The following is a 14,088-nucleotide window of genomic DNA, read 5'->3' as shown; positions in this document are numbered from 1 at the left end:
CGCTACAGGTCCCAACGTAAACAGGGGTCCTCTTTTTTACACCGCGGTTGGCACTTGACTCAAGGGAAGGAGCTCAAAGCAGGATTTGTTGAAACTAGCCTTTATTCTTCTGTGATAAACGACCGTTTAAAATCACAGCGGCGGTTGTTTATCACAGAAGAATAAAGGCTAGTTTCAACAAATCCTGCTTTGAACTCCTTCCCTTTATTTAAAATAGCTTTGCTTCTTCTGTAGTCGTTGAAAATAGTTTCTTAAAGAATTGAGATTATTTGTTTAATGCCTGTCGGTTAGAGATTGACTGTCATTATTTCTTCTTTGAAAAGGGATGTATTTTGCACAGAGTATTAATTGATTTATAATCAAGAAACACATTTTGAACTGTCGAGATAATTCGATAATGAATACTCGTAATTAATTAAGGACCGGACTCACTTAATGGGATTGCATTTCATACCTTTCTCCTGACACTAAACTGTCAGTGATTATAAAGATAAGCTGTTGTAATAGACCAAAAGCCTTAACTAGAACCTGTTTCATACCTGTCTTTTTTTGAAAGTGGTAGTCTTGGAAATGATGAGTTGTGTTCGTTCAACGTGTTTTCCACATTTTGATACAATTATTTTGCATTTGAATTCAAACACTAACCTCCGTTTGTATGCGAGAAAAAACAAACATTAAAAGACCCTTCCAATGGGTTTTTTTTCTGGATAATTAACACCCCGACCACCCCCACCCCCCCTTCACCCACCCACCCCCCCCCCCCCCCCCCCGCCTCTCCTCCTCCCCCCTTCTTCTTTACTGGTCTTTTATCAGAATATTCACACACAAAGATTGGTGAATATATCAGAGGCTATGATTAATGTCCTATATCAAAAAGAATCTTCTTCTATACTAACCGTTCATCAGAAAATGCACATAAAAAAGTTTAGCATTGTCCACACCATTGGATTGACGAGCATGACAGGCTATGACTGATTTCATATGTTTCTTTATTTCTTATATCTAAAAGAATTTTCTTCTATTTTAAACGTTCATCGGAGTGTCCACACGCAAATTTTGATATTGTTTACACCATTCGATTGACGAGCGTGACAGGCTGTGACTGATTTCATATGTTCCCTTTATTTCCTATATCTAAAGAATCTTCTTCATACTAACCGTTTATATAGCTATATTCTGATGGACACGTGGGGGAATTCGGGGGCTGTGATTGGATGGCTTCTTCCGATCATCAAAGCATAATGCTACGGACATTGGCCATTTTTGCCAATATCCAAAAGCATATTGACAATAACAAAGACGCATGGTTCCGGTTTACCCATCTGTACCACACGATGTTTCAATCGACAACAGCACACACTGACAACTTGACATTCTTCTCGGGAATGTTTTTCAGCTTTACAAATGTCGATAGCATACCCTTTTCTGCTAACTTCCTGATGAAACAGGACTAAACCAATTATTTTCTGTCCCTAAACACCACAAAATGCCCAAAGTCGAAAGATGTAGTACAAACAGGGGAGTAAAACGGAACAGCCGTTTTTGTGTGCCTGTGTGAGCTAAGTTGCCGACTGACACAAACTTTCGCATTCGGCTTTTCTTATCTCGTAACTCCACACTAAATACCCCAAAGTTAATTACAATACAATATATATAATTAACATGTCAAACAATTAAAAAGACTTTCAAAATGCATTATGAATATCAAGCAATGATGTAATATTATCACATAATTATTTACTTGTTTCCAAGAGAAACAGCATATACATTTCTTTCAAGGAAGTTTCACTAGTTCCACAATAAGGCGCCAGAATAAGAAAGACTTGATTTGTAAAGGTCAATTCTAGGGGTTGGGGTAATTAATTTGTTTAGTTTTATTGAATTATTCAGTTTGAAATTTGAGGCAATGAATGTAGGTGCATTCCCTGACAAAATTATATGCATCATTGCACCTTTGTTATAGATAAATCTTGATTTGATAGGAAGAATCTTTAATTTTTTTATAATCAGACGTAGAGAGAGATGCATTTTTTAAAAGAATTAATTTGACAGCTCGTCTATGTAAACAGCACAAGTGTTTCAAAGTGTTTGCACTTGCAGAGTCCCACACTGTGGACGCATAATCAATAGTTGATTAAATATATGCCTGAAAAAACAGTTTCCGTGTGCGTAGGTCTAGAAAGTGTTTAGTTTTTGATAACTGATAAGACGGGCGCTGTGGCGGGGTGGTAAGACGTCGGCCTCTTAATCGGAAGGTCGAGGGTTCGAATCCCGGTCGCGGCCGCCTGGTGGGTTAAGTGTGGAGATTTTTCCGATCTCCCAGGTCAACTTATGTGCAGACCTGCTAGTGGCTTATCCCCCTTCGTGTGTACACGTAAGCACAAGACCAAGTGCGCACGCAAAAGATCCTGTAATCCATGTCAGAGTTCGGTGGGTTATAGAAACACAAAAATATCCAGTATGCTTCCTCCGAAAGCGGCGTATGGCTGCCTTAATGGCAGGGTAAAATCGGTCATACATGTAAAAATCCACTCGAGCAAAAAACACGAGTTAACGTGGGAGTTTCAGCACACGAACGCAAAAGAAGAAGAAGAAGATAACTGATATTTTGTTTTAGAAGTATTTTTACAAAGTGTATCTAAATGTTTTGACCAAGACAGATTTTTATCAATGGTTATTCCGAAAACTTTATGGTTATCAACTTCAGTTACATCTTGATTTTGTATTTGTAGTTTAGGAAATTTTGATGATAGATTTTGTCGTTTTTGTCTAGTGGTTAGAAGCATGCATTTAGTTTTATTTGGGTTTAGTGACATATGGTTTAGTTCTGACCCATTCCAGCAATCGATCAATGTTTTCTTGGAGGACTCTTGCTAGCTCACTTAGATCTTTGTGACTAGAATGAATTGTAGTATCATCTGCAAATAGTTCACACATACATTTAACAAATAATGGTAGGTCATTAATATAGATAGAAAATAGTAAAGGACCAAGAATAGAACCTTGTGGAACTCCAAACCTTACTGTTTGTTTACAAGAGTATGATTGATTCAGATAAGTACTTTGCTGTCTGTCTGACAGAAAAGATTTTAAAATGTTAATAGAATCAGTTGCCAATCCATAAATCTCAAGCTTTTTGATAAGGAGTTTATGGTCAATTAGGTCAAAAGCTTTAGCAAAGTCAACAAATAGAGCAGCACAGAACTGGTTACTATTAATGTTGTTTAGCCATTGGTCAACTAAGCTAATCAGCGCTGTTTGATATGAGTGTTTTTGCCTAAAACCTGATTGCTTATCATGTATCAATTTGTTGTCCTCAAAGTGCAAAAGAATATGCTTATTGATATGTTTTTCAAGAGGCTTTGAAAGGATTGATAGAATTGATATTGGTCTGTAATTTGAAGGATTTGTAGTATCTCCCGATTTAAAAAGAGGAATCACTTTAGCCTGTTTGAATTTACTTGGAAAACAGCATTGGTCGATACATATGTTATAAATGAAAGTTAATGTATCCGTGATTATTGGAGCTGCCATTTTTATATTTTTTGCATCAAGTCCATCTATGTCACGTATTCCGGTTTGTTTAAGATGCTGTAGCTGAGAGTAAACATCCATTGGTTGCAATGCCTGATGAACATGGATATGTTTGGAACTGCAGTATTCTTTCAAAAGTTTTAAATCATTTGATTCTGTCCGATCATAAGAAATTTCTTTATCGGCAATTTTTGAGAAATTTTCATTAAGTGTATCTACAGAAATATTAATAACTTGGGAGGATTTATTTGCAATGTCTTTGTGAGTTGGTTAATTGCTTTCCAAATAGATTTTGAATCTTGTTTAGAAGTAATGAGGTTTTGAAAATATTGTTGTTTACGTTTTCGTTTAAGGGAGTTCACTTTATTTCTTTGTTGTTTGTACTCTTCATGTGTATCATGTTCTTTTAAAAAATCACGGTAATTTGCTGTATTTTCTATGTCTTTGTCGATCCATTTAGGTTTTTCGATCTGCTTTATTCGATGTGTTTTAAGGGGTGCGTGTTTGTTATAAATATTAATGAATATAGATATCCAAAAATCCAAAGCTTGGTCAGGGTTTGTAAAATTGTAAGTATTTGAAAGTGGACTATTTTTTAGATCAGAAAGAAATGCACTTTCATTGAAATGAGAGAATGAACGATATGTAATTGTTCTGTGACCTGCTTTTGGAATTTTTAACCCTTTGTGTGTGCAAATGGGAAAAAGGTCACTCACAGCAAAAAATGGTACACATGTTTCTTTAATATGACGTTTTTCAGAAACATAGATATGATCAATAAGTGTTTTAGAGGTGGAAGTAATACTCAGAACTCAAAGTTTATTGTTTAGGCCAACTGACCCATTACAACCGGTACATATATCAAACATGACAGCTTCTCTCTCTCTCTCTCTCTCTCTCTCTCTCTCTCTCTCTCTCTCTCTCTCTCTCTCTCTCTCTCTCTCTCTCTCCCACTCTCACACACATACACTCTCACACACATACACACACACACACTCTGACTTTCACTCTTTCTCTCACAAACACACACTCACACACTCACACACACACACACACACACACACACACACACACACACACACACACACACACACAATCAATCAATCAATGAGTCTTATATCGCGCATATTCCGTGGGTACAGTTCTAGGCGCTCTGCAGTGATGCCGTGTGAGATGAAATTTTATACGGCCAGTAGATTGCAGCCATTTCGGCGCATATTTACCTTTCACGGCCTATTATTCCAAGTCACACGGGTATAGGTAGACAATTATTAACTGTGCCTAAGCAATTTTGCCAGGAAAGACCCTTTTGTCAATCGTGGGATCTTTAACGTGCACACCCAATGTAGTGTACACGGGGGGAGGTTCGGACACCTAAGAGAGTCTGCACACAAAAATGACTCTGTGAAATAAATTTCCGCCGAACCTGGGATCGAACTCACGCTGACAGCGGCCAACTGAATACAAATCCAGCGCGCTACCAACTGAGCTATATCCCCGCCCTCCTTCTCTCACAAACACACACTCACACACTCACACACACACACACACACGCACACACACACACACACACACGCACACACACACACAAATATCACACGCACACACGCACATACACACAGGGCATACATTACAATGAGTAGATCGTGCGGCAACATTTAAGATACCCCGTTTTATATGCAACTTGCATAGACTTAGCATCAGCAATCTGAAGTATTATATTCATGTTTGATCAACATTGTGTTATTGCAAACATTTTTAGGTTGTTTATGCACAGATATCACAAGTTCAGTCACTGAGTGATGTTAAAAACATCCCAAGTATTTTTAGCCTCAAATATTTTGGCAGGTCTGGAATCATAATCAAACAAATCAAAGTCCAACAAAAAGTATTCTCGAAGAAGCTCAAGATCACTTTTCGGTACGAGACTATACGCAGACGACAATGCTTCAGCCTTTTGCCTCGGCTTCGTACCGTTCGTTCGAAACTGCTCCCAAGAACTTTTCACCAGCTGGATAAACTCAGCAGAACTAGAAGAAGAATGCTTGTAATTGATCGGCAATGGTTCGTTTCTATCGAGAATGCCTCGAATTTGCAGCTTTCTCCAAATTCTTTTGTTGGCCAGCTCCCAAGTCATGCATTTGGTCACATTTTTCTGCCATCCGTACGGTGACGTAATGGAGTCTTCGATGGCGTCGAACTCGCTCACACGTGACCATTCCTTGAGTGTCGATTGGCTGATGTTGAAGCCCAGCTGCGCCACAACGAGACTGACGTCTTTGGAGAAGGTTTCCATCTTGCCTATGACGTCATAGTGGTAGTCGCAAGGTTTGCACTGGTCGTAGCTGGGCACGAAGTGATTTTCTCTGTGCAGGTTGTTGCTGCGTTCATTGCGTATCACGTACTTGATGAATTCTAAAGAAAAAACAAGAACAGTTGAAGTAGAAACAAAATAAACAAAAGAAAAAACCAAACAAAAGCACACAAACAAACAAAAACAACAGAAAAAAACCTAGATCAACTAAAACATAGATGCATTCAATATCATTCCTTTTTTATTCAAACTATGGAGAGAAAACTAAAGTTGACGTATGCACAGAGTGATGCAGACATATATTTTGTAAATTGTTTTGGGAAAAAAGGATTAACACTTTGAAGCAAAACAGAACAGAAGAAAAAGAAAACAGCGTGTGTGTGTGTGTGTGTATGGGGGGGGGGTGCACAAGTTAAAGGAAACTAGATTATAGACGGTGGAATACTATGTGGACGGTGCTTGTACAACCCCCAGAATATTTCCGCATTGTCGGTCTGTATGTTTACGCAGGTATTCGTTTACTCGATCCGTATTAATTACCCTGCAGCACAAAATAAAACCACAAACCACTTACCCTCAGAACGGGGCAACATTTGTTGAACATCTGCACGTGACCTAAACGATCAACCGCCTCCCACACACAACAGTATAGACAAAATAATCGGCAATCTCCAGATATAACCCCGTCGGTTCGAATCTTCAAATGGTTCATAACTACATACACCGTACCGTACCGGTTATGGATTCCTAGAACCGTAATGCGTACGGAACGGGAGAACCAACTTCATCGGCACTCTATATATATACTCCAGATATAGCCCCGTCTGCTTCTTTCCGTCCATATGATTTTCAGTACAGACGGGGCTATATCTGGAGTATATATGTCGTGCCGAATTCACGTAATTGCCGACTTCGCGAAATCGGCAACATTTTTGCCCATTTCGCGTAATCGGCAAAACGCTGCCCATTACGCGAAATCGGCAGCGTTTTGCCGAAAACGCGTAAAGGCTTCTAAAATTTGCCCATTTTGAGAAATTAGCAGCCACTTTTTGGTTTTAAAGTTCTCAAATGCCTGGGATATCATCACACTTAGACAAATAGATACTTGAATCTATAGATATTGCAATAATCGATAAGTTATGGCAAGTTATTGCAAAAAAAATAGTTTTCGTGCATTTCCTGAGTCATGTTCGACACAGACCAACATAGACCATAAAAAACATGGTAAGGAGGTAAAACAATGTCAATGCAATGTTCTGGTGACACAAAAAGTAACAGACTGGCTGTCGCTTCTGTGAAATGGGCATATTTTAGAGGCCTTTCCGCGTTTTTGGCAAAACGCTGCCGATTTCACGTAATGGGCAGCGTTTTGCCGATTACGCGAAATGGGCAAAAATGTTGCCGATTCCGCGAATTCGGCAATTCCGTGAATTCGGCACGACATATATATAGACACAGGACATCCGTTCCGATTTGTTTGTGTATTTTTGATCGATTCTGTGACAAACCAAAATCTCCACGAAAAAGGGTTTGCTTTTTGGGGACAATATAATGCAGATAGCAAGGGGCGTGGAAAGAGGGGGGTGCAAAAGAGAGACGGGGTGATTTAATAGCCCCGTTTAACATGAATACTAGCAATAGCAAAAATAGCAAAAATAGTGTGAGTCTCTTTCTGTCATGGTCGGATTTCATGACGGAATGAACCATATAAGACCCTAGAACTTCTCTGCCTCTGTGACTGTCTCTTTCTGTCATGGTCGAGTTTATCGACGTGAAATTAACCATAGCCTATCTGTTCCCAGAACTTCTCCGGCTTCCCGAGGCACGAAAACATAGAAGTGCTAGGAACGATATGGTTCATTTCGTCGATTAGTCCAGCCATGACAGAATGAGACAGTGACAACGAGATAGGAGATTTGGGAACAAATCCCTTTCTGTGACTGTCTCTTTCTGGTTCATTTCGTCGATTAGTCCAGCCATGACAGAATGAGACAGTGACAACGAGATAGGAGATTTGGGAACAAATCCCTTTCTGTAACTGTTTCTTTCTGGTTCATTTCGTCGATTAGTCCAGCCATGACAGAAAGAGACAGTGACAACGAGATAGGAGATTTGGGAACAAATCCCTCTCTGTGACTGTTTCTTTCTGGTTCATTTCGTCGATTAGTCCAGCCATGACAGAAAGAGACAGTGACAACGAGATAGGAGATTTGGGAACAAATCCCTTTCTGTGACTGTTTCTTTCTGGTTCATATCGTCGAATAGTCCAGCCATGACAGAATGAGACATTCAGGGAGAGATAGAAGATTTGGGAACAAATCCCTTTCTGTGACTGTTTCTTTCTGTCATGGTTGGATTTATCAACAGAAAGAACCATATTTGTTCCCATATCTTCTATCTCTCCCTGAATGTCTCATTCTGTCATGGCTGGACTTATGGACGAAATAAAATATATCTGGTCCTAGCACGGCTTCTTTTTTTTGTGTGACTCGGATAAGTTCTGGGAACAGATATGGTTCATGCCGACTCTGTGACCATCTTTCTGCCATGGTCCGATTTATCGATGGAATAAACCATATCTGTTCCCAAATCTTCTCTCTCTCTCTCTCTCTCTCTCTCTCTCTCTCTCTCTCTCTCTCTCTCTCTCTCTCTCTCTCTCTCTCTCTCTCTCTCTCTCTCTCTCTCTCTCTCTCTCTTTCTGTCATGGCTGGACTTATCGACGAAATGAACCATATCTGTTCCTAGCACTTCTATATTTCTGTACCTCGGAGACCCGGATAAGTTCTGGGAACAGATATGGTTCATTTCGTTGATAAATCCGACCATGACACAGACAGAAAGAGACCGCCACAGAGATATAGAGACGTTTTGAGAACAGATAAGGTTCATTTCGTCGATAAATCCGACCATAACAGAAAGAGACAGTCACACATAGAGAGTAGTTCTGGAAAAGATATGGTTTATTCCGTCTATAAATCCGACCGTGAAGAAAAGAAACAGTCGAAGAGAGAGAGAGAGAGAGAGAGAAGTTCTGCAACAGATATAATTCATCCCATTGATAAATCATCCGACCATGGCAGAAAGAGACAGTCAGAGAGAGAGAGAGAGAGAGAGAGAGAGAGAGAGAGAGAGAGAGAGAGAGAGAGAGAGAGAGAGAGAGAGAGAGAGAGAGAGAGAGAGGCGTTCTGGAAACAGATATGATTCATTCCGTCGATGAATCAGACCATGACAGAAAGAGACAGTTACAGAGAGAGAAAGAGAGAAGTTCTGTAACAGATATGGTTCATTCCGTTGAATAATCCGACCATGACAGAGAGAGAGAGATAGTCACAGAGTCATGACAGAGAGAGGCAGACACAATCAAGCTTGTAACAGACAAAGACGTTCTGGGAAAAGCCTGTTCATTATGACTCGTTCCGTCCACACACACATACACACAAACACACACACACACACACACGCACGCACGCACGCACGCACGCACCCACGCACACGCACATTTTATTTTTGCTATTGCTAGTATTTATGTTAAACGGGGCTATTAAATCAACCCGTCTCTCTTTTGCAACCCCCTCTTTCCATGCCCCTTGCTATCTGCATTATATTGTCCCCAAAAAGCAAGCCCTTTTTCGTGGAGATTTTAGATTGTCAGAAAACGAATATAAAATTAAAATAACTAAATTCAGAAGATGTCCTGTGTCTATATATATATACTCCAGATATAGCCCCGTCTCCACTGAAAATCATATGAACGGAAAGAAGCAGACGGGGCTATAACTGGAGTATATATAGAGTGCCGTTGAACTTGGTTTTCCCGTTACTAATTTTATAGTACCCATTCCGGTTCGAGATGGGACGTCATCGCCTTAACTACTTCACACAGCACTGACCTGGGAAAGTGACGTCATGTCCACATGTGAGACTGACGGAGGTGGGGTTGTGACGAAACTCCTTGATGATGAAGCGGCCCACGGTCTTCCAGAAGTAGGGGTTGGGGGCGAAGAGCTTGTCCACGTAGCCAGACAACAGCTTGGAGTAGGGCTCTCGCGTGAACATCACCTGACAGCGTACAACACAGCGATGTGCAACAATGATTGGATGGAATAGACACCGGAAATAACTCTAATGTTTTGAAAGAGTGAATTCTATTGCTTTTATTGAGGTAAGTCTTCCACACAATTATTCTCCTTGTCCACGTGTTTACCTCAGATACACCCCTCGCTAGTCACTTGCCTGGAATGTCACGTTGAAAGTTTGACTCAACTAAAGCAAGCGTCTTCACTCTTCCACAACGTTTAATAAGTTTGATACGTTTTGTGTGAATATTTGATTGTCTGTTCACTTAAAAGACCGTTGGGTCGAAATATCTGTGAATGCATTGTTTTGTCAATAACAAACGTTCCAACAACCTACCTTTCTTGTTTTTGGATTCTGAAGTTTTGGAACGTTGGCAGTCTCTTTGTTTTTGAATTTTTTCTTCCACAACGCATCAAATCCCGACTAAATAATTTCCCATCGTGTATTCTGCACCCTACCACAGCAATGTACATTGGCAGTAAAACGGATTTGTTATTTATAATGTAAGAACAGTCTTAAAATTGAGCGGTAAAAATTTCTTTTTTTAACAAAGTACCCCAGCGACGTAAGAGGCGACTAACGGATTCTGTTTCTCCTTTTACCCTTGTTAAGTGTTTCTTGTATAGAATATAGTCAATGTTTGTAAAGATTTTAGTCAAGCAGTATGTAAGAAATGTTAAGTCCTTTGTACTGGAAACTTACATTCTCCCAGTACAAGCCCCTGGAGCAATTTTTTAATTAGTGCTTTTGTGAACAGGAAACAATTAACAAGTGGCTCTATCCCCTCTCCCCCTTTTCCCCGTCGCGATATAACCTTGAACGGTTGAAAACGACGTTAAACACCCAAACAAGAAGGGCAAAGCCCATACGACTCACATGCTTGACCTTGACCTTTACATGACCTTGACCTTCAGGGTCAAGGTCAAATAACTAAACCTAGCAATGACATCATACACTAAGAACTGCTTTACACATTTTTCCTACCAAAATACATGTGACCTTGACCCAAGGTCAAGGTCATCCAAGGTCATGCAACACAAAGCTGTTAATTCAAGACATAGGAAGTACAATGGTGCTTATTGGCTCTTTCTACCATGAGATATGGTCACTTTTAGTGGTTCACTACCTTATTTTGGTCACATTTCATAAGGGTCAAAGTGACCTTGACCTTGATCATATGTGACCAAATGTGTCTCATGATGAAAGCATAACATGTGCCCCACATAATTTTTAAGTTTGAAACAGTTATCTTCCATAGTGCAGGGTCAAGGTCACTTCAAAATATGTATACAATCCAACTTTGAAGAGCTCCTGTGACCTTGACCTTGAAGCAAGGTAAACCAAACTGGTATCAAAAGATGGGGCTTACTTTGCCCTATATATCATATATAGGTGAGGTATTCAATCTCAAAAACTTCAGAGAAAATGTGAAAAATGTGAAAAATAGCTGTTTTTTAGGCAACATTTATGGCCCCTGCGACCTTGACCTTGAAGCAAGGTCAAGATGCTATGTATGTTTTTTGGGGCCTTGTCATCATACACCATCTTGCCAAATTTGGTACTGATAGACTGAATAGTGTCCAAGAAATATCCAACGTTAAAGTTTTCCGGACGGACGTCCGGACGGACGAACGGACGGACGACTCGGGTGTGTACATAGACTCACTTTTGCTTCGCATGTGAGTCAAAAAGAAAGAAAGAAAGAAAGAAAGAAAGAAAGAAAGAAAGAAAGAAAGAAAAAAAAAAGTACATGTATTTTGAGGCACAAAACAGGGTCGATCGAGTCTTAAATCGGGGAAGGGGTGAGGGGGGTGGGGGAGGGGGGGGATGTTAGCCGATCTGTTTGACCGTTCATTGAATCATAACACCAGTCTGCCCTGTAAGCAAGTAGTCCACCAACCTTTCCGGCTTTTTGAAGAAAATCGGCGACGCGTTTCTCTGCCAGAGCAACATTGATCTGAGGTCGTTCACTGGTAGGTCTTCTGACGTCGGATGCCAGGAGAGATCTCTGTTGTAAGAATGGAACAGCCATTAAAAAAGATATACATTATTAGGTCACTTTAAAAAAAAATGCATGGACTTTTTCGTGGACTTTTAAAAGACATAAAATATAGGCTCCAAGCCAGGTAGGCCTACCGTGCACCCCCCTCAGGATCCAGCTTCAGTAGGCTAGAGATATTCATTGGGGTCTACATGCATTGTTGTGATTTCACTGATAAATTTAGCGTTCGAGGGGGTACCCTTAAACAAAGGGGCATAAGTAGTAGTGGGAATGAGTTTTTTCGTGGCGAACTTAATAAAACGTGTTCAGTAGACCCCAATGAATATCTCTAGCCTACTGAAGCTGGATCCTGAGGGGGGTGCACGGTAGGCCTAGCTGGCTTGGAGCCTAAAACACTTTTTGGACGTAATGGATTTATGGCAATTTATTCAAGTCGGTAGGATTCATACACCGCTTTGATAAAACGTTTTTGGGGGGGAGAAAATCGGAACCATGCTAACTAATAATGTGATGATAATCTGAAAAAAAGGAGACAGAGCGCTATGAGAAACAACGAGGGCCTGTCCGGGGGGTTTATGTCTGCCTCTGACCACGGGAGCTGGATGACCGCCTGGTGGACGAACTGGTCGCACTGGTCGAACAGGGACGTGGCGATCTTTGTACACGTCGTACAGGTTCTCTCGGCGAGTCACTGTGCAGGAGAAAGGGGGTAGGAACACGTGAGACATGCACGGTGTTATTTCGTTGATGAGTTAGTTACTTGTGTGTGTGTGTGTATGTGTGTGTGTGTGTGTGTGTTCGTGTGTGTTTTAGTGTGTGTGTGTGTATGTGTGTGGTACTGTGTGTTAGTGTTAGTGTGTGTGTGTGTGTGTGTGTGTGTGTGTGCTTGAGAGTGTGTATGCGTGTACGTGTATGTGTGTGTGTGTGTGTGTGTGTGTGTGTGTGTGTGTGTGTGTGTGTTTGCAGTGCTGGACCTAGTGTATGAGAGCTAGGGGAGCTTCCAGAAAGAGGCAGGGATACAGGGGCTGGCAGAGTAGAGGGTCTGGAGGCCTTGCCTTGCCCCCCCCCCCCCCCCCCCCAGATGCTTTTGAAATTAAGCATTTGAAAGGGGTATTATGTGTCTTTACTTTACTAATTTTCAAAGTGTGTGTGGGGGGGGAGAGGGGGGGGGGGCGTTCCGTAAACCAGCCCCCCTAAATCTAGCCCTGCTGTGTATGTAGGGCCTATATGTGTGTGTGTGTATGTGTGTGTGTGTGTGTGTGTATGCTAGTGCGCCTGTGTGTGTATGTATGTGTGTGTGCGTGCGTGCGTGCGTGCGTGCGTGCGTGTGTGCGTGTGTGCGTACGTTTCTGCGCGCGTGTATGCACGTGCGTGTACGCGTGTTTGTGTGCTTGTAGGCGTGAGTGTCACAGGGGGCATGTCTGCGTGAGTTTGTGGGCGTGTCACAACATGAAAAGCAAGATAAAGGGCAACTCACGGAGGGCAGTGCGAATCGGAATGACGTAAGGCGACGAGATCTTCATGCCGTGGCTCAGAGCGTAGAACAGACGACGGAAAAAACGTCGAGCCGACCTTCGGCACGGGGCAGAAAAAGAAATTCTGCGGTGTGTACACATCCATCACCTGGTAATGAAACTTGTTCCCGTACCAACCCTCGTGGTACAAACTTTCGCCCAGTTTCCGTTCCCTCGTTTTGGCCTGCCGCTGTTTGACGTCACAAACATGGCGGATCCGGTCTTGTCGTTCGGCCTGCATGGCTGCCAGGTCGCGGTATTGGTACTTTTCGGTGGTAGTCTTGCCTTGGGGGGTCTCGATGCCAAACCCCATGATCTTGATCTGCAGTGGAGATCGACATGGGAGAATAAGGAAATCTTGAACGTTGGCGTTATAAATCGAGGGAAGTCTTTCTGATGCAATAATAAGCCACTCAATTTACGTTGCTTGCTTACTTTAGGTAGCGGCAGTAACGCTAGTCCCATGCGGGAAAGCGAGATCTGTGCTGAAAATAACACGTTTTCAATTTCCGACAGCTTTCAATATATGGCATATTATTGAAAATGGAAACTACAGAAATGAAGTTGGATTCTTTGTCTTTTACCCCATGCCATTTGTTTGCAAAATGTGCTTGGATTGAATGCGTGTGCGTGAATCACAAATACTC

At 41.4% G+C, this 14,088-nt stretch overlaps 2 protein-coding genes across 4 annotated transcripts in view; one reads left to right on the top strand and one right to left on the bottom strand.

Annotated features, from left to right (window-relative positions):
* Positions 1–14,088, top strand: part of LOC138976612 (uncharacterized) — a 61,555-nt gene that overhangs the window by 9,116 nt on the left and 38,351 nt on the right. The window lies entirely within an intron of this gene.
* Positions 4,340–13,480, bottom strand: LOC138976616 (uncharacterized). Its single transcript, XM_070349482.1, has 5 exons — positions 13,405–13,480; positions 12,518–12,618; positions 11,826–11,933; positions 9,739–9,907; positions 4,340–5,949 (listed from the first exon to the last, which is right to left on the bottom strand). The coding sequence occupies exons 1-5, from the start codon at positions 13,448–13,450 to the stop codon at positions 5,327–5,329; spliced, it is 1,047 nt and encodes a 348-aa protein (XP_070205583.1). The 5' UTR covers positions 13,451–13,480; the 3' UTR covers positions 4,340–5,326.

The sequence above is a fragment of the Littorina saxatilis genome, linkage group LG9 (assembly GCF_037325665.1).
Source record: "Littorina saxatilis isolate snail1 linkage group LG9, US_GU_Lsax_2.0, whole genome shotgun sequence".
Taxonomy (NCBI): domain Eukaryota; kingdom Metazoa; phylum Mollusca; class Gastropoda; order Littorinimorpha; family Littorinidae; genus Littorina; species Littorina saxatilis.
The sequence above is the reverse complement of the archived record's forward strand: the minus strand, read 5'-3'. Positions and strand labels throughout refer to the sequence as shown.

Excerpts from the sequence above, each read along its gene's own strand:
- LOC138976616 (XM_070349482.1), bottom strand. The coding sequence starts at position 13,450 with ATGAAGATCTCGTCGCCTTACGTCATTCCGATTCGCACTGCCCTCC. Across the intron at positions 12,619-13,404 it reads TCCGATTCGCACTGCCCTCC|TGACTCGCCGAGAGAACCTG; the intron begins GTGAGTTGCCCT and ends TCTCCTGCACAG. Across the intron at positions 9,908-11,825 it reads TTCTTCAAAAAGCCGGAAAG|GTGATGTTCACGCGAGAGCC; the intron begins GTTGGTGGACTA and ends GTACGCTGTCAG.